Here is a 21321-nt window from a genome sequence, read left to right as displayed (position 1 = left end):
CAGAATACATACAACCCTGCTTACCTCCTTTTCCAGATTTTTACAGTCATTTGATCCGAAGGGTTTTAATGTGGTCAGTATGGGAGGATCCAGAGCGTAAACCGTCCTCCTCTCTGTCTATCAAGTTACTCGGTGATGCGTTGCAGGATAATTTTCATTAGAATCTTCGTGACGGTGGTGAGCACACAAATACCGCGTTGTTGCACTCCAGGCCTTCTTTGAAATATTAATGATTGTTGCGCCAGTTCACAAGAGGTGGAACTTCACCGGATGTTCGAAATCTCGGAGAAATGCTTTTCACTCCTCCTCAACTGCTCATCATCGTGGATGAAAAACCTACTATTAACGTTCTTTATAGGACCATCGAAAGCTTTAGGATCACCTATAACCGGGATGTGGTCTTCGTTTTAAGGTTTTGTTTGCAAAACAAAATCTTATTAAAATCGGTTCAATGTCTGTCTGTCCGTCTGTCTGGTTTTTTTTTATGGATGGGGGTGGAAATCTTACAAAGACACTGCCGCGCTAGGTTGCAGCAGCGTGTGGGATTCTCACCCACTAAAACCACCCCCACTTTCTCCTTTTTCCTTCTCCCGGGATCACCGCAAAGCATTACTTCGCGGGGTGGACTGCGCTTTAAGCGACCAAGCCTTCCGTTCTTCGCGTCCTCCTTGCGCGCTCCGCTCTTCCAAGTTCCTCTTGTATTTTTTTGATTGCGGAGTGCACCGCACACCAGTTTCCCTCCGACTTCAACATTTCCCCGACGATATTCTGCGCGCTTAGGTTGGTTTTCAGGGATTTTTCCAGACTCCTCCTTTCTGAGAAAAATCGTGGACAATGGAACATAACATGCTTCGGGTCCTATGGTGTGCAACCACATTCAGGACACAAGGGACACAAGGGAGAATCATCCAGCCTGAATTGGTGCAGGTACTTCCTGTAACCACCATGTATTGTCAGGAATTGCGTCATTTTCCGCAGTCAGTCACGCCTTATAACGTCCTTTTGGGATGTGGCTGACAACTTTTCCGCAATAGTTTTGATGGCAACCAAATACCCCTGAATATTCTCGGGTGGGTTGTTTAAGGTCTGTGTGCAGCGAGAAAGTTAATCCACCGCTGGACATAGCCGGATCCAGGAGACGCAAGCGAAAGTAAGGGATTATTAGATAATGGGTCATTTAAAGAGCAATATTAGCATCTTATTTGCTAAGCACATTTAAAAGACAACTCCAAGTCATCCCTCTCTACTATCGTGTGTCATCCCCACGTACTCGAGGAGGGCGATTGGATTCGAGTCTGCAATGGGACTTATCTGAAGTGTTTCTTGTCATGAAGCCTCAGCGAAAGTTATCTGGTACCATGGGAACCGAGATGACCCTCTGAGAGCATATGTTTCGTAGAATTCCTGGGGGACGTGCTGTTGGCCCGGTTATTTGCTGTTGTCTCCTTTGCGGGAGTTTTGTCGCGCTGAAGGATTCGCGACATTCGAAATTTATTTCGAATGTTGCGAATACCAGCGGACCGATGACGTCACCGGCGCTCTCCACTCAGTTTAGACCTCGCCACAGGAGTGAAGAGCAGAGTACCATGAAGGGGACGGCAAATGTCATTTTTGAAAAAAGAGAAGAATTATTAAACTTAAACTCCTAATTGATTGTTGATTTTAAAGATGTATTCGTTGAATTTAATTAAATAATTAAATGATTAAGTGATGAATGTGATTTTGCCTGCGATTGGTGGATGTAATTGATAAAGAGTTATATAAGCCCCAATAGCAACAATAATTGACAACGCAGCGAGGAGCAGCACGAGCAACCGCCGCCACCGTCGCTGCCACAACCGCTGTCGTCACCGACGCAGCAGTCGCCACCGTTGCCGCCACAGATGCCGTAGCCACCATCGCTGTCGCCACAGAGGTCGTCACTGCAGTTCCCGCCGTCAAGCCCAGCGCGGCTGACCATTATACCATCACCAAATTCCACCAAATGGCGCCCATGTGGGGATTACAGAAGGTTAAATGCACAGACTGTTCCTGACCGATTCGGCTTTGCGCATCACCTCGCGCTGCCGTATCTTTTCGACCTTGGACTTCACCAAGGTTTATTATCATATCCCTGTAGCTCTAGAAGACATTTCAAAGACGGCAATATGCACACCCTTTGGACTCTTCGAGTTCACCCGGATGACTTTTTTCAGATTGTGCAATGCGGCGCAAACCTTTCAAAGGTTCATCCACTCGGTCCTGCGAAACCTCGACTTCTGTTTCGTATATTTGGATGATGTTTTGGTCCCTTCTTCCTTAGAGTCTGAGCACTTACTCCATCTCGAGTGCTTTTTTAAACGTCTTCTTGAGGCCGGGTTAGTCCTAAAATGAAATGAAATGTAAGATGAGATTTCTCGGCCACTCCATTTCCCCTGAAGGAATACAGCCCGACTCAGACAAGGTGCAAGCGATTACAAGCTTCCCGCGTCCGAAAACTAAAGGATTTGCTGAGGTTCTTGGGCATGCTAAACTTCCATCGTCGTTTCCTGCCCAAAGCCGGCCAAAACCAATCCGTTTTGAACGCGTACTTGTCTGGCCCCAAAACTAAGGACACACGAGAGATCGTGTGGTCTGAAGAGACTATCCGCGCGTTTGACAAATCCCGTCAACATCTGGCTGAAACTACACTCTTGGCATTTCCTCTGCGCGAAGCACCTCTAGCCGTTTTTGTTGATGCCTCTGACGCCGCAGTAGGTACCGCTCTTCATCAAAAGACGAATCACTTTTGGCAACCGTTGAGCTTCCTCTCTAGGCAGTTGAACCCCGCTCAACGGAACTACAGTACCTACGATCGTGAACTGCTCGCCGCGTACTTGAGCATCAAATACTTCCGCTTCTCCCTATAAGGCAGGCCGTTCCCAGGATTCACGGACCATAAGCCTCTCACATATGCTTTGAAACAAAAGCTCGACAAAACGTCCCCTCGTCAGCTTCGACATCTGAGCTTTATAAGCCAGGTTACGTCAGACATCCAGCACGTGTCCGGCAAGGACAACATAGTTACTGACGCTTTGTCTCGTGTCTCCGAGGTTAACATCCCCGTCTCAATCGACTTCTCGGCTATTGCCAAGGCGCAGGAGGATGACGCAGTACTGCAGAGCCTCAAATCCAACCCCAAATACAAATTTCGGGAGTAGCCCATCATCGGCTCGAACCTCTCTCTCTGCTGCGAAGACTCAGAAAAGGGACCTCGGCCATTCATTCCGGCCAGCTTTCGCAAGGAAGTGCTCCACGCGGTTCACGACTTAGCACATTCAGGCATCAGGTCAGCAAATCGGTTAGTCATCGATAAATACTTCTGGCCCCCCATTAAGAAGGATGCCAATTCCTGGGCCAGAGAGTGCATCGCATGCCAAAAGTGTAAAGTCACTGGGCATGTAAGGAAAGAAGTGGGCTCATCCGCCGGCCTTCCAAGCGGTTACACACAATACACCTCGGCCCTTTGCGAGACTCACACGGTTTCAAGTATTGCCTCACAATCATCGACAGGTTTACGCGGTGGCCTGAAAGACATTACGGCGCAATCTTGTGCTGAAGCTCTTTGTCGAGAGTGGATACCTCGCTTTGGCGTCCCTGCAGTGGTCATCACTGACCAGGGAATGCAATTTGAGTCCGCCCTTTTCTCGGAGTTAGGCAAACTCCTGGGTTTTAAACACCAGCGGACTACTGCATACCACCCCCAATCCAATGGGATGCTAGAACGTTGGCACTGGACGCTGAAAGCCGCCATTATGGCACGCGACGATCCGTCCTTGCCTCTTGTCCTACTCGGCCTACGTACAACCCGCCGAGAGGAATTTGCTGTCAGCCCCGCGGAGCTGGTATACGGGGAGAACCCGAGACTCCCAAGTGATCCGGTCTTCGACAAGAGATCGGGTCTCACAATGTCGGGGTTGGTGCGCCTGCTGAGAGACAATTTCCGACGCATCAAGGTCACTCCTCCCACCCAACACTCTTCCGCATCTGTCTGTGCGTCCAAAGAATTGGACACGTTTACGCACGTCCTGCAACCTCCTTATCAAGGCCCGTACCGCGTTCTCGAGAGCATTATTTCCAGCTCGAGATCGGTGGACACAAAAAGGCGGTCTCCCTGTCCAGGCTGAAGCCCGTGTGCACCCCTAAACAACGGCGCGTTCGCTTCAAGGACTGATGGGGAACACAGTTCCGGATTCGATCGCTGAAACCCCTCGGTTTCATCTGGGGGCGGAGTGATGTGGCAAAGCAGGATTCGCGGCATTCGAAATTTATTTATTGCGAATACCAGCAGACAGATGACGTCACCGGCGCTCTCCACTCAGTTTAGACCTCGCCACAGGAGTGAAGAGCAGAGTGCCATGAAGGGGACGGCAAATGTCATTTTTGAAAAAAGAGAAGAATTACTAAACTTCTGTCTACGATTGCGACTTCTAATTGATTGTTGATTTTAAAGATGTATTCATTGAATTTAATTAAATAATTAAATGATTAAGTGATGAATGTGATTTTGCCTGTGATTGGTGGATGTAATTGATAAAGAGTTATATAAGCTCCCAAAGTTTCATGGTGTGTTTGCGCCCATTTCCGGAGAGCGGGAAAGCTTACTGATGAAGGTAGCCTGTGGTTGCCAAAATGCACACCTGGGTAAAAAAGGTAGAATAAAATCACCGACTTAAAGCCAGGACTTAATTTTGTTTTAATAATTAAATAAACACGGTCATCATTTTTACTTTGACACCATTCAATATTTTATGTAAATTACGGGAAGGGTTGATTCTCAGCCCATTCTATATTTATATTGCATTTCAAATGGTGCATAATCTGTTTTTATTCTGGCTAAAATACCCATCAAAGCGATCTATTACTTATTAGTCGAAAATTGTCGTTTCCGAAATCGTTAATATAAACAGAGAGTACTTGGAAATATGGCAGTTATTCATCTGCTGAACCGTACTCCAGTGGCAACTGGTATCCCCCTTATCCGACATTGCAATTTTGGGGTTCGTTGAGTTCATTACCTATCGTGGGAATACCGGATTGACGTAGATTTCTAAGGTTTTCGTAATATCTAAGATTTGCTAACAAAAATTTCGTTATAAATCACTCAGAAGGAAAACTAACACTTTTTTTTTCTAATAGACTTATAATACTACGTACGTATAACATTTAAACTTATTAAATATTTTCCTTGGTCTGTATTTCTTTTTTTCCACGCTTTCATGGTTTTTTTTTATTTATTCCCAACAGCAGCCAAGAATAGAACACAGTTGTCGACAGCGAAGCAAGCATCGTCGAATTCGTTGTCGTTCTCATCGATGTCGTTAGCAGTATCGTCGGCGCCGACACCAGCGCATACATCCAGATCTCAATCTTTATTATTATCGTCCGAAATATCTTCTATTGAAAAAGATGATGATCATGTTGTAGACAGACAAATTGATGATCGTACACAAACGGATGAGTCCTGTGGACTTGAGTCTATAGAGGAAGCTGCAACATTGGGTGAAAGAACAACAATGCCGAAGATCGCGACAACAACCACATTGCCACAAACAAGAATATCTACTACGCCAAGCGTAATCTCGAATACAGAGGGAATATCTGGCGATCGGCCGATGTACGGGAAACGTAGTGGCTGTGTATGTTGCCAAAATGCCGCTAGAAATAGCTCAGATACTACCAATGGAAGTTCGAGCAACATCAGCGGTACCAGCGCCAACTCAACGGCCAGGAACATCTCTGGCGAGATCGGCTGTTGTTGTGAATTGAATTCGGGATCGGCGAAATCAGTCGCTGTTGGACAGTTTTGCGAATTATCGACACCATTGCCGCAAGCCACTTCGAAGTCGCTGAGTGGTTCCCCCTCGCCATCGTCGTTATCCTCGTCGTCTACAGTCTGCTGTTATACAATCGCGAACAGTGGCAAATCGATATCGAAGCACGGAAATCGGGGATCGCATCAGGGCGTACTGCAAAAGCGTTTGCCTCGCGTGATATCTCAGCAAGATATAGGAGAAAAGATCGTTCAAGTTCCGCCAGTTCCACCGCCGCGTCCTCGTCCTCACAATTCCAGATCGACCAGTAAGGATCGTGGTCAGGGTAGTGACAAAAATAGTGCATCTGCCAACCTCAATTCGGTCGGGCAAGGACGTCCTTTGCAAAACAAGGATCCTATAAACTTTCGTCGAAAGGTTCAGCAGTTCGAGTCATACCGGAAGAACGGGGACCGTAAATCGGACGACAGTGGCAATGTGGTCGGTTGTGGCAGTGATCATGTCGTCAATGCGGGATTCGAGTTACTCAGCTGCTTTTCGGGTGGTTCTCTGAATGCAGATAACTCCACGCGTAATGCCAATTGTTGCAGCCCCAATAACAGTGAAATCAGCTACAGTGGCAGCAGTAGTAAAAGTGAACCTCATCTAACCACAAATAGATTTAAGCAACTACCTAGTACCGGAAATAACACTAACAATACACCCCTTTCGGGAAGTGACAATTTGCAAGATCGACCACCGATTTCTGTATCTCGAAATAATTCTCATCCAACGCTCAGAAAAGTGATAGTGCCAAATTTGCAGAAACCCTTAAGCGATCTCGACAGTTTTGGTCCTAAGGCCGAGAATAACTCCCAGTTTTATCGGAAGCTAACACCACACCTGACAAAAAAATCTTTTCTGCCCCATCGACGGGATGTTGGTGGTAAAACCAGTGATTTTCGGCAAACTAAAGATGAGCCCCCGATCCTCCCGCAACGTGTTGTGCGCGAAGAGCGCGATGAAGATTGTGTTCTAGCAACAGCTGAGGAAGACCGTTCGCTTACAGGAAACCCCTCAGATGAAGCAATATCTTCATCCTCACGGAGCGGCGCCTCTGAATCGCACGTAATTAATAACGTCCATAACGATAATGATCGTGTTCGGGCGACCCTCGTGGAAATCGTTAACGACGATGCTGATGATGATGATGATGATGATGACATTATCGAAAGTGTCGACAACGATGATGAATTTATTGACTACGATGATGATGTTGATAGTGAAATATGCTTTATTGATTCATCACAAAGTGATATTGATTTGATTGGGTCGCTGAATGGTCATTATTTGAATTTGAGTGGTAATATTCACTCGAATTTGCAACGAGGGATACTAAGCGAACCGAGCCTATCGGGGACTTCGGCGCCGCAACAGTACACGCGACCCATCCAGCTATCTTCATTCAATACCAATAGTTTGTTTTTAAGCGATGACCAAGTGCCAAATAGTAGATTAGGAAATAACTCGAACTACCGTTCGAATAGCATCAATAATTCAAGTAATCAATCGAGTGGCAAACTCCTTGTAAATAATTCTAAGGACCATTCGAAATTCAACGCAAATAGTAGTTCGTATAGGAATAAGGGTGATATCGACTTCATAGTTAGGAAACTTCCTGGCAGTGAGAACGGTGTGTCCGTGCACGAAACATATAAAATTTCCAGTAGTTATAGTGTCGCGGAAATCGATGAAAGCAATCGTAATTTAAGTTCTAGTAATTTGAGTTTACAAATCAATAGTGATTTTAATAAAGGAAACGCCGGCAGTGAACCGAACGAGACCAACGAGGTATCGCGTATTATACCGCGAATCGATCGCAGTCAAAGTTTTGATTCTTATAAAAAAAGCGTGTTGTTACCGTTGTCATCGCCAGTGTCGGTGGCGCAAATTGTGTCTTCATCGTCAGGACAACTAGCATCCTCCGCTGCTTCATTGACACCAACGTCACCGCTTTCGTTCAGCTACACAGCAGGAATCACCTCCCCAACATCTTCGTCTCCATCCCTACTAGTTTGGATACCGCAACAATTTCCACTTGGAGGTGGACAAAATAGTAAAGGGCCTTATATTATTGGGAGACGTGTTTCATCATCTGATTCCTTTGGAAATTTCACAAAGAATCAGTTACATGCGAATACGACGATATCGCCAGAGTCAGGGGTAAGTTTTTAGTAAGTAAGGTAAGGTATAAATAAAGAGATACTCCTTGATACAAATTATGGGAATTCCGAGCTAATTTCTCTGATCCTACAATGTTTCTCATGAGATATTGTTATATCCTGGCAGATTAGAAATTTGTAATTCTAGGGCAAATTATTGTGCCATTGCTATTTAGCCCTGGGATTTAGGGATTGCGAATACTCTCCCTGTTTGTCGCAAGGGCAAGGAATGAAAACAACAACACCTCGGATAGGGACAAACCTCACGGCTGCAACCTTTCACTGTCAAAATATGACTCATGAGTAGATTTTAAATGGGGTCGACGCGACCCCAAGAATGCTCGCTTTCTCCTGTTCGATCGACATTTTCAGCGATATAGCATGGGAATTCTGGGCCAAAGCGAAGCGAGATGGTGTGACTTTGGAGAGTATTTCTTCCCTTCTTGCGGCACTATGCTTTTGTACTCTGGAAAGCCAAGTGGCAGGAAACGCTAATCCGGAGTCGGACTGTTGCTGAGCTGCTACACATTGCAGAGATTGACAGAGCAACTTCACGTAGTTTAAAAAGGTCTTCCTAAAGGCGGTATTGTGATCGTGATGGGTGACCTGGATGCCAAGCCGGGCTCTAGCGAATCTTAGAACATTCTCCAGAGGCAGAGAGTGTGCAGATTCTTCATTGAAGAAAACCTTGCCAAGGTGTCTTCGTCTGAGATCTGAGGATGCCGGGTAGCTGCATAAAAAGTGCATGGCCGTCCCCTCCTCCTCCACACATTGGCTACACATGGCCGAAACCACTACCCCAACCTTTTTCATATGGTAGTTTAAGGGGCAATGTCCCGTCAAAAGCCCTACTAGGGTTTTCATGTCCCATTTCTTAAGGGACAACAACAATCCCGTTCTTGTGACCCTAGGCTCCTTCATAAGGATTTTCGTTTGCCGCAAGAGTCCAAATGTCTTCACTCGGTTGCGTGAATCCTTGCAATTTCACACTTCAGAGTAGACTTGACAGTAGATGGTCGGATTCCAAGAGCTGGTTCTGGCCCCACCATTGTGGATCCAGACCCTCGGCGAGCCAGTCTGGCAGCCTCCTCATTACCGGCGATGTTAGAGTGCCCCGGCACCCACATCAGGAATGTTTGGTTCAGTCGACCAAGTTTCAGCAGCACCTGATGACAACTCCACACCAACTGGCTTGATATGTTGTCGCCATTTAGTGCTGATAATGCCGCCCGACTGTCGGAACAGGTTCGAATGGTTCGACCCCTCCATTTTTGTCGCAGACCTTCTTCTGCTGCCAATGAAATGGCATATATCTCCGCCTGGAATATGGTCGTTATTTTTCCGAGGGGTCGGACCAGTTCTATAATCGGATTCTCCGAGAACACCCCTGCGCCCGATCCATCCGCCATGACTGACCCGTCGGTGAAGATTATTAGGTCTGTAATCTGAAAAGACTTACGGTCACTTGAACGTGTAGTCTGTGAATCCCTTTACATTTAACGGGTGATATCATTTTGCACTTTGTTTAAGGTATGACTTCCATTTTTTTTCACAGAATATGGTCGTATGGGATACTAAATGAAAAGGCTCAATAAGTACTTTTTGGCTTTTCGCAACTAATGATATTTTTTATATTGTGTGAAACATAGAGCAATAAGGGGCCAAGATGTGTGCCCCAAAAAATGTAGCAGGTCTCGTTCTCACAACCTATCCAGCCGAAAAATCTGGAAAAAATCACAATGGTGCGTTTGTACGAAATCTAGGCCTGAAAATACATCCCATTTTGATACCTGCTGACATAAAGTTAATAATAGCGTATTACCATATTTTAGAAATTTACCCGAAAACACCCCTTAAGTTGATGGTAGAAGTACAAGTACCGTTGTAAGTAATGTATGACGTTATCATCACAAGTGAATTTATATGAACGTCGGAGTTGCAAAAGGAAAACGTAAAGAGGAAATTTCTCACACCAGATGAACATAAAATCGTTATACCCTAAGCGTCCAGTTTCTAGTATTCCCACCTGTTTTTGGGGTAGGGAGGTGAAATGTATATACGCATAAAGTGCCGGACTCCTGTTTCCGACAGGCTACCGGCTAAAACACCCCCCTCCCCTCCCCCGAAACGTCTAACACTCTTACTCGGAACCGTTTGACACATTACCTCAGGCCAGGCCTATCCAGTATAGGATGAAAAGCCTATGGGTTCTGGGGGCCTCATCCACTCTGGCATCTTTCCCATCCATCTCCCTATTTTTGGCCTTGAGAATGCCTTGATTGTAACATGCCACTCGGCTCCACATATCCTCGCTCTGCAGCATGGCCTTAGTTATGGTGTACGGGGACGCAAGACACCCTTCCATCGAAAGGTGATGACGATGGCGTTTCCACCTTCTGCAGCAGAAAGAGGTGTGGCAGACATCATCCACCACAACCTTGCAATAAATGCAGTCAGGCGACCGTGTTTCCCGATTGTGTGCAGGTAAGATTGAAAATACTCATGTCTGAGCAGCTGTGTTAGGTAACAGTTAACCTCACCATGCTTTCGATTGAACCACGGTCGCACGTCTTCTGTGAGATGCGTGGTCCATTTAATTCTCGATTCTCTTTCCCAAGATTGCTCTCTTCACAAGCGACTGCTTCCTTATTTCCCTTTCTTTTTCTGAGGTATATAAGTCTCCACTCGGCAGCATGAAGAACTTACGTGCTATCATCATTACAGCTGGCTCCGAGACGGTGTGATTGGCGGACACAACTCGCGGAGCTCCTTGTTTTTATACTTGGGCTAGTCGCTCACGGTACATTTCCTTATTGAGGAAATTAGCCCATACCTCGGAATCGTAAAAGGGGTGGAGTAAATTGCACGCATCAGCAACCGACGCCTGCTGGATAAGGGACCTCTGATATTGGACATCAGCCAGCAAATCGCAAACATGATAGCCACAGTCTTGTCTGCGGTGTTGCGAATTTGCTCGAAGAAGGTTATCTTCGAGTCTATTATGAGGCCTATGTATTTCACCATAGGCTTGACAAGACTATCGTTTCACCAACATCAAAAAGGAGGACTGTGGGAACCCTCTACTTGGTCAGCACAACGTCTTCAGAGCTAGGAAGAATCTATGTTTAGCCATCCATCTGCTTACTTGCACCATTTCCAGTGTTCGTTAAGCTTGCACAACCGTGCGTGCGGTAACTAGCGCGCAACATTATCCACGTACCCGACCAGATGTTAGTCATCAGGCTTCTTGAGACTATCGCATAAGGCATTCCAAAGGTCCGGACCAAGGGTAAACCCCTGAAACGTTTTGTAGTGTAGGACACGGCGACTGTGTGCCTCAGCCAGTTTTACCGCTTGAATCACCTCCTCAATGGCATCAATTGTGGATCGCCTCGCTCACAAACCATATTGTGTTGGTGTGTGGTAGGAGCTGCCTCAGAGTTCGGCAGATTGCTCAGTGTGCATAAGACCAATACAACTCGACACTTAGATTCGCAGAGTATAAGACTGGTAAAAAGGAACTCCGCCATGAAATCAACAGGCACAAGGCGCGTTGTTGGCTATACAACGACGTAAACAGAGAGCCATGGGGCCTTGGGTATAAGATGGTTACTAAAAAACTCCGTGCCCATCTGTCACCCTGTTCTGACAGGACTTTGATAGTGAGATCCCGGTAAAAATCATGGAGAATCACAATCGTACAAAACTACACGCCAATAGAGATTTCCGTTTATGATGATAATACTTCTCGAGTATATGATGGGAAGGGCATTATCTTGATGACTGTAAAACAAAGGCGAGGAAATTTGTAGAAATTTCATCGCCTCGTAATCAGTGGCACCTGTTTGATTTTAGAGCTTGACAGGGAGTTGGTTGAATTTCGACTGATCTTCTGCGAACATCTAATCGGACCTACCATAGCACATGACATGGCCTTCAAGGAAACTATCATCTGAGAGTTGGTTACCTTCCGCTATGTCTCTGCTTGTGAAGGTGCATAGCAGTCTAGTATCTATGTAACACAATATGGCTCATTTTCGCAATCCATCGTACAGTAGTAGAAAACCTCACTTCCCGTACAAATTAATGAGAACTGGACCGACAGCATAAAGGGATTTTATTCCTGGTACGGGTGTTCTTTTGATGCTTACAAAGGGGGATGAAGGCGACACATTGGAGTTCCGTTTCCGTGAGAAAGTACGAGAAATGCAGCGTGGCGTACACTTGGAGGAAAGAAACACTCCCAACGCATAGGTTAGAAAAGCAGAAGTTACGGCAAATGATTTCGCTACCTTATACCGCATCCCGAAATTGCTCTCAGGTGATGTGGAAGCTTTTAGCTAACTTTGTATTGGTAATGTAAGTTTAGCTATTTATTTTTGCTCCGTAACTAGTCCTCACTGCAACAATTCCACTTTTTGCATCGAGCGCAGAATTGTTAAAACAATGAATAAAAAACGACCGTAAATGCTTGATCAGAATGATTTATAAATCAAAATCCACTAATGGGAACGAAAGAGTTTAAAGAAATTTATAAATGCTACTCCGCAAGACAACCGTCTATCGCAAGGTTAGAGGCAGAAGAGAACGATCCGTCTCCATGTGGTTCTTTCTGCCCCAAACTCATGGCACACTTTCATCGCTAGTCCTCCACTCCCGTGGCGAGCTCTAAAAGGGTGAGAGTTCCGCGCCATCTATTCGTTCGCATTCGCAACATTCGAAATAAATTTCGAATGCTGCGAATCCTGCCGCGCCACAAGCTTATGGGTAACTGACGATGTGGAAGAAGCACTTCACCACGGCTTTAATCCATTAAGATTCCGTGAAGTTCCACCTCTTGTGAATGATATGGAAAGCTTGAAGGATTATTTTTACCATCGATGTCCCCGTGGAGTTTCCAGCGGAACTATTACTTGCAGCCCCCGCAGTTGCTGCAGAGCCGCTGCTTCCACTTTTTCGTAAATCGTCGGAATCTGGTCTTCCCCAATGAGTGGAAGTGCCCTTTAAGATTACGAAGATAGGCACCTATTTGATTTAGTGGTACTTGCGTGCTTCCTACTATCGCAAAGATACGAGTAATAGCTAAAATATTGTAATTTTTGAAGCATATTAAAAAACACTTGGAAAGGTTGATCTACAAAAATCATTCTAGTTCTAGAGCGACATACGATAGCGTAAGAGGTGGTCAATAATTCTCCATGGTGCCTCGGCTAGAGGGCGTGGAGGCGTTCAACAGGCAATGTCATCTTTCCTTAAACAGCAGTGGATAGAGCATACGTTGAGAAAGGGTGACAAATCCATTTCAGGTTATACTATGTAACGGAGTCCACTATTCCAGGATGGTCGACAAGTGGTCCCCAACATCTACGTGGTGCAGAACAATGGTGGAAGAGTCACAGTCTGGAGAGTCACAGGGTGGAGCAGCGGTTTTCGGAAGTATGTTGCCAGGATCCGATAAAATTACGTATAGTTGTGGGTGACATGTTATGCCCTACATAGGGTAGTAGAGTATAGATAAAGTACAGTAAAACACTACAACATTTCGAAATTTGCCGGAAAGCTATCTCGAAATTTACCCTAAGAATACAAAAGTGCAGCTTCCAGTCCCGGACTTATTTCAGATCTATAGTCATTCGCTCAATATCATACCACATCAAGCAGATATCTGCATGATCGAGTTATCTGAAATATGATTTCATTCATCGAACTTTTGCAATTACTCTAGAAAAGGTGGTATGAAGTACATCAACGAACAGTAGGAGAACTAGTGTTGGTGGAAGATACGTCTTCCATGGCTTCAAAGGAAGTTTTGAAGGGAATGCAAGAATGAAATCTTTTCTTATTTGTGGGTGGACAAAGATCATAGAAGTTAGCAGATCTGCAAATTTTACACAGCTTAAGAAGTTAACAAGTACGCGATCAATTTTATTTTTAATTTATATTTCGGATTTGTTTTGTTGCATAAATATTCTGAAAATAATTCTAACAAAGCTAACACTTTACTGTTTGCTCTTTTTGTTGAAAAAACATTTACCAGGCTTCGTCGAAAAAAAATTAACAAAGAAATTGATACATAAGGTTTGCTCTTGTATCTGCACTAGACCTCTCGCGTGAATTAATATTTGAACAGTTGCTTTAACTAACAATTCCAGGTCCATCAAAATAACATTGTCTGCTGAATTGGTTTTTTCACGCTCACATCATCACTGAAAAATTCCAACTATTTTCAAATATGAAGAAACGCAATATTATTACTAATTAGGGAAGAAAACAGAATTAAATAGTTTTTTTTATTTTAATCGAAATTGTTTATTGATTTTGGCTAGAGAAGATAGAGGAAGATATGGGTTGCACAAGTATTTTCTGGAATTTGTAAATTTATTATGTAAAGAGAGGGAATGAAAGTAAAATAAAACTATAGAATTTTATTTGGTTTTTGGAGCTTTATATGTGAGGAATTAGCTTGTTAGATAGGAGTAAAAATATACCATAGAACATATGGCCAAATATATGGTATACCACAACCTAGTTTTTCCGAAAAAACAAGTGGGAATACCGGAAGCTCGATACTTCGGGTTTTGTGTTCATTTTATAACAGAAACTTCCTATGCACGTGTTTTCATTCGTATATACCTAAAAATACAAAACAGTCCTTCACATATGTATTTAAAACTGCAAGATATACACATGTACAAATTAAAGTAATGAATATTACTCTCCAAACTAACAAAAATTTCCTATTACCACATACGGATTCATACAAATGTATATAAGCACGCATCTATGTAAATTGATTGTACGACTTACTCCACGTGCAAATTAAACTGAATACCGCTGGTACAACAAGACTATATTTATACAGAAGGAGCAAATTCAGCGGCAAAGTAACACGGAATCCCATTGTGTACCTTTCGAATAAATTCCGTGCAACTCCCACCGCGGTAGAAGATGTGCAACGATTTTCCGTCACCATAAAATTTTAAAGAATGCGCTGGGAGTAGAATCTCCTGTATATAATCTTTTTCTGCTGGTACTAATGTACATCTACTTAAATTGGATACTATCTGCAAGTTTTTTAGTATATATTATACACATATGTACGTACTTATGTGTCGGTATCGAGTAATTGACACTGATATATAAATAACATAAAAGCTAAAAGAGGTAAAAATAAGATGTTCCACGCTTCCTGCCGTTCAGACGAGCCGAACTTATATTTATATTTATATATATATTATAAGTATGTCATACATGTCTTAGATTGCAATCATTATATATAAAATACAAACTTCCACCAACCATATTTTTTTTAATAATGGCTTGATTTCCGTAATACTGCAGAATTGTTCGCAATATAATCCCTTATACTAATGCCAAATTTCGTACTTCTAGGATGAACCCAAGGTAGCTTTTCGGGTATATCTCCAATATATAGTAAGATGCTATTATTCATTTCATTTGACTAGATACCGGAATAAGACATATTCTGAAGCCTAGATTTTGTAGAGATGCACCATTGTCAGTTTTTTTTCGGATTTTCCCGATGGATAGGTGAGAGCGGTATTTGTTTCACTTTTTGGGGCACAAGTTTTGGGTCTTCACTCCGCTACGCTTCACCCAAAGTCAGAAATAAGATCATTTTCGAAAATAAATAATCGAGCCCTTTCATTTGATACCGTACATGACCATATTCTGTGAAAAAAATTACTATTAGATATACTGTGATCTCGACGGTACAAGAGCTGTTGGATGTCAATACTACCAAACTGCCAGTTATCATCAGAGTATTAGCGGAAAAGGTCGGCTGGGATGTTTCTGAAACCTTTAAAGTCTAATTGGAAGCACGTAACACTGGCACGACTTTTGGGTAGCCCTTCTGTAACGGATATAGCACAACTGACGACTGACGGTTCGATTAGGGCGAGTTGCGCGATTGAAGACGCCTCTGTCGCAATTTTTCCACGATCGGTACAACCCCATAACAAGCGCGGATATCCTCATGTCGGATGTGATCAAAACGTGTCACGTCACTAGTCCAATGCAACATTTTCGTCTCCATTACCGCAAGATGTCGTTCATTGTCTTTTATATTCGGCCAACAGTCAGAACGATAGAGGGCGACAGGACGGAAGACATTGCGATAAATTTTAGCATAACTGACGACATTAAACCGCACCGTTCGTGCTACTGCAAAACTGAAGCCCTGAGCTCCCCTACAGGACCTGCCTATGCTATATTGCATTTGATGTTTGTTTTTCATTTTCCCCTTGCGACTGCATCGTTTGTGTATCAAAGACAAAAAGGATATACATCAAATCTCGATCGAATACTAGCACTAAGTGTCAAACAGTTTGGGCTTTGAAGTTGATAGTCCGTGATAGATTATTGAGTAGGTCCACTAAGAACCCCCGTCACATTGAACAGGTTTGTCGAACGGCGTACTTTTCATGGATTGATCCAAACTGTGCGATATTCCTAAGCCATCTAGGGAAACCATGAGGGATTTGGGTTCAAAGCTTGTAACTGGCAATATTATGGGATTCCTGCTTTCTCGAACCGATGCCCCACAGTTCACTTTCCTTTCCGTGTATTTCTGCACAATATTGCTAATATGAGGGTTAGCAATATAAATAAAGTATAAAGTAAAGGATCACCCTATATCCATTTTTCAACTAACAAAATAGTAGTGTTGGATATGTGCGATCAGTTAAAACTTGAGCCTGGTGGCAAGGTTTAACATAAAGCAACGCCCAATCACACATTCTACATTGACCATTCTTCACCTGCTAAGCACAGTTGGACAACCACGCCTTTCTAGATGGTTTATGTCCACCTCCTCCGTCGCTGTAGAAACTTGTAGCTGCTGCTGACAACACTTACTTATAACTTCCCCCGCGGTACTGTAAACTTCATTAAGACCGCAGCTTCTCTTGTTGCGAATTGCGTTTTGTTGCAATCGATTGTGCGGGTTAAGAAGGTACGTTTCCACCTGGATTCATTAATGACGATGGTGAATTAGCAAGTGATTTCAATGAATGAAGATCTGGTTATTCTTCTGGTTGCTAGGTGGAACCTTGAAAGCTTCCTTCACCCGGAGCCTGTAATGCCACAGTTGACGTTAACACTTCCTCCACATCCTCTGGAAAATAGGCGATTTCTAAGAGCAACGACTAACAAGTTGGTAGTTAATGTTGCTGCAGATACCCTGCACAGACCCATCTATTTGACAAATCACCTGCAGATGTACAGACACGTGTTTCCCATTCATTTCCTTCAACTTCTACTTAGTGATTAATTCTTCAAGTTAAATGGTGTCAGTCTGCAATCTGCTTTACAAATTTCCGTGTACAAGTGACTTGGTTGGTCCTTTGCATAAAAATGAGCGCGATACCAGTAGACTTGACAATGATATTGCACGGCAACGTCAACCACGGCGTTCCTTCCGATTTTAGGAGACAACTTCATTCGCTTGACGGTGGAATTTGGGTAATGCAGTCGGAGTTTGAATATCTTAATTGCCACAACCATCCCGATTTAGTTTAATGGAATTGAGAGGTTAGCGCTCTACCTCCTCAACCATCTCGCCGTCGCGTACGTTTTCTAAATCGATTGTCACATACGGCAATAATCCGAATTTAGATGTATATACCAGTAAAAGAGTAGTGCATGCATTCAATGCGCTTACTTCATTTTTCCTCCCTTTGTCAAATTCTATCCGAAAAACATGGCTAATTATATCAACTATACGCAATGAATTTCTAAGATAACGGTCAGTTTCAGCATACAATTCGATGTCATCTAAGTACACCAAGTGTGTTAGCTCGCAATTGGTACGGACACCATTATCGTTATTCACGAGTGTTTGACAGTTTAAAACTTTAATGTGACAATAGCAGTTTCAGTGTATCACTCTTATACCATTTAGCAGCACAAGCCGTTTTCAAATGGTAACCAGGACAACAATGGCGGATTCATCTGCTTGGGAAAGTTTTCAGTTTTTTTTTAAAAATAGCGGATTTAGAAAATTTTTTCAATCTTTTGAACAATTTGTCAAGACATCTTTATTCCTGAAACTATTAATATTTTTTCTATCTCCTATAAGAGATCGGAAACAGCTTGTTGACTAAAGCTAACAATTTTTGCAATTCCATGTCCTTGTGATTTCCCGTGCTCGTTATCTACATTGAAATTACCATTTCTGAAACACTGAAACTATCTTCTTCTCCTAGTAATCAGGATGATTCAGCAACGCTTTTCCGCAAATAAAGGCTGTGACCGTGATTGCTCTTTATTTGGTATACATTTTGACATATTGAATATAGTGACACAACACTTTTTTCATTTATCATTCTCGTGTTCGACACTTGTTAGTGGCACAAAAAATGCCATAAATATCCAATTTTTATACTACATACTGCATTAGTGTGCCGTCTGTTTACTCAAAGCCGCATTTCATAGTTAAGTATCCAGTAAAACCTGTTAAAGGGGAAACAACATTAGGAGACTTATTTTCAGGTATGCTTCTGGAATTTTTTTTAGTAGGAAAAAACGATTTAGGATAGCTTCGAGTGCCGCTATCGGCATAGCACTCATTACTTCCGAAATTGTTACGCAACCCAGCCAATGAATCTGGACTAGCAGCTCCTGCGATTAGCAAAGTTCAGTCTTGGCCACCAATGCCTATATCAAGTGATCTTTTCTATGGATGTATACATTCAAGGAATTGATTGTCCAGGTCTTATCTATCGCAGTCCTAGGGCGCTCAGATGCCACAAACTGTGCAGGTGCAAAGACCTTTGTGTCCTACATTCTGTCTTGCCGCATCACAAATCGCCTTGAATAAGGCATAATTGAAGGCACCTTCGATATCAATGAATATGCCTAAGGCAGATTGTTTTTCGGCCGTCGTCTTTTCAATTTCATGAGTTCATGGAGCACTGTCTAGGGGATTTACTTTCTGGTCGGCATGTTGCCTACAGTCAAATGACCATCTAAGAATAAAAGTATCCCTTCTAAACCTCTTCCATCGATTCCTTTGTTGACTTGCATCTATGGCCCTCGGCTGAGGGCTGTATGCGTCTGTTGTCTCTGAACTAAGGTTTTAGATACTACCTTGAAAGTACACTTCATGCAAATGATTTCCCGTTTCATCATCGCTTTCTATGTACTTCCTACTCTGTAAACGTGAATAATCTAGCTACTGCCTTCCTTCTTTGACAAGGAACCGCTTCAATTTTGAGGTCGCCTCAAGAGAGTTAGTCTTTTCGCTGAAGCGTCTCCATGATGAAGGTTTAGTGGCACTTATGCTTTTCTTTAGAGTTTTTTTAGCCTATTTGTACCGATCCCTGGTTTTAGAGTTCCGCTGAGGAGTAATCGTTCGTTCTTCCTGTTTCACCAAATCCGAGCTCCAATATGGTGTTTTATCTTTCTTTGCCGTATTGAGTGGGAGAGCTTCTCTCAGGCTAGTTATGATCATCTGGTTCGTTTTTACAATTGTAACAATGGATTTGATACGTCCTCCTTGTAACTCAAGCACTGAGTTGTATTTTGTACGTTGCTTCATTTGTCTTCCGCGGGATGATTAGATGTGGATTTCTGTCTAATTCGAAATCAAAGCGCACGTGATCCTGGAACGTGTTATCGTTTGATACGCTCCACTCTCCAACAAGAGCCGAAATGTCAGGGGATGCCACCATCAAGTCGATGAATTCTCACCTCGCCACGTTGCAGAAAGTGGGTTCGTTACTGGAAGTGTTTTCGGCATATTGGAAAGCTCCGGCGAACGTCCCACTGGGAACTCGTTTTAAGGAAAATAAGCACAACACCAAAAAATCCCTTTATCTTTCTGTTGACTTTTATTTTGTTAGTTTGGCCGTTGTGGGATCGACAATACATAAGTTGCTAACCAAGATATCTTGGATTGTTTTTGGTACCACCATTCAGGAGTGGGGTCCAGCACTTCCATTAATATACAACACGTTAGCATGTCTGAAGTTTAAGCCCTGCTTTTCCCACCAGAAATCCATGGCTCTTGTATGGGGTTTATAAATTTCTTGCACCTATGGATCCGGAGACTGCAGTGGTCGCTCTGAGAAGCTAATTAGCGCTGTGTTGCGCCGTTTTGATGGCGCAAACTGGAAAGACCGTAATTATTGTTATGAAAGCAAGCAGGCAGGGTCTAACCGGCTCAGATCTTCCGAGCCAGCCCGTAGCATTAACGAAGGAAAGCATTTCTTTCATTCTGCGGCCAGAGATCCCTGTCAGGTACTTAAAGGTACTTAGTTTACCTAGTCTGACTTTAGCTAGAGCTGGGGAATCGCAAAGAAAAAGTCTGAGGATTTCGCCTTCTTCTACGTAGGTTTGGCTATGCGAATTGTAGGGTATCCTGAGCCTGGTGGCATAGTTTTCTTTGGGCCAGTGCCCCGTGCAGACCGCCGTAATCTTGTATGCATTTGCACGCGACTAGCACAAGTGCTCTTGCGATCGGGTTCTTGGACGCACCATAGCTGTCTACATCCAGACAACCATCCTCGGAAGCAGACCCCAGTTCTTCGCAAAGGTTATCCTGCAGGCATAGAAGGCAGTATAGGTCTTCTTAACTCGCAGTTCTGTGTTCAATCTCCAAGTTAGCTTTAGATCCAGGATCACACCTAGATACTTTATATTAGAGGAAAAAATGAATCTTTGTTCGCAGTAGGTCGAATTCGGGCACCCTTGTCTTTGTGGTGAATAGCAGCTCCGTTTTGGTTGGGTCATGCGGCCCATAGACATACCTTTCCCAATCCTCCTCATGATGGGGAGAACATCCTTGACATTAATATCACCAAGTCGTCAGCATACGCTACCACCTTCACCCCCGCTCCTGTCCAATATTTGTAAAATTTCGTCTATCACTATTAACCTTTGTTCACAGCTCTGGTCAAGTAACTATCTCCCAGATCTGACTGGATTATTCTGGTTCTTAGCATGGATCCAATATTGGTCAAGATTTCCTTGATGGCGTTGATACTAACGGTATATTGGGACATAGAGAAAGCCGCTCTCTCCATAATCGCCCTTAAGGGATTGTACACAATTGCAGTGGGTGATGTGACGGCATTTTACCGATTTTTTTTCGACAACTTATTAAATATTTATTAAACAACGGTTAGCAGCATTAATGAATATTGTCAGGTACTTGTAAAAAAAAATTTAAAAGAAAAACATGTAAAATGCAATTGGAAGTCGTATATACGGCAATGAAAGTTCAAAAGTCTATCCACAACTACGGTAGAGCAGCGAGGGAATGCGTTATAAACAGCTTTAATTTCGAACCTACTGCTCCGATC

The 21321-nt window shown here is 43.4% G+C and overlaps 1 protein-coding gene across 1 annotated transcript in view; it reads left to right on the top strand.

Annotated features, from left to right (window-relative positions):
* The window catches only part of LOC119659076, a 305119-nt gene that overhangs the window by 181220 nt on the left and 102578 nt on the right, over nt 1–21321 (top strand). Inside the window, exon 5 of the mRNA XM_038066989.1 lies at nt 5266–7994. Coding sequence (XP_037922917.1) covers nt 5266–7994 — 2729 coding nt within the window. The remainder of the gene's footprint in view (nt 1–5265; nt 7995–21321) is intronic.

This window comes from Hermetia illucens, chromosome 6 (assembly GCF_905115235.1).
Source record: "Hermetia illucens chromosome 6, iHerIll2.2.curated.20191125, whole genome shotgun sequence".
NCBI classification, from domain to species: Eukaryota; Metazoa; Arthropoda; class Insecta; order Diptera; family Stratiomyidae; genus Hermetia; species Hermetia illucens.
The sequence above is the reverse complement of the archived record's forward strand: the minus strand, read 5'-3'. Positions and strand labels throughout refer to the sequence as shown.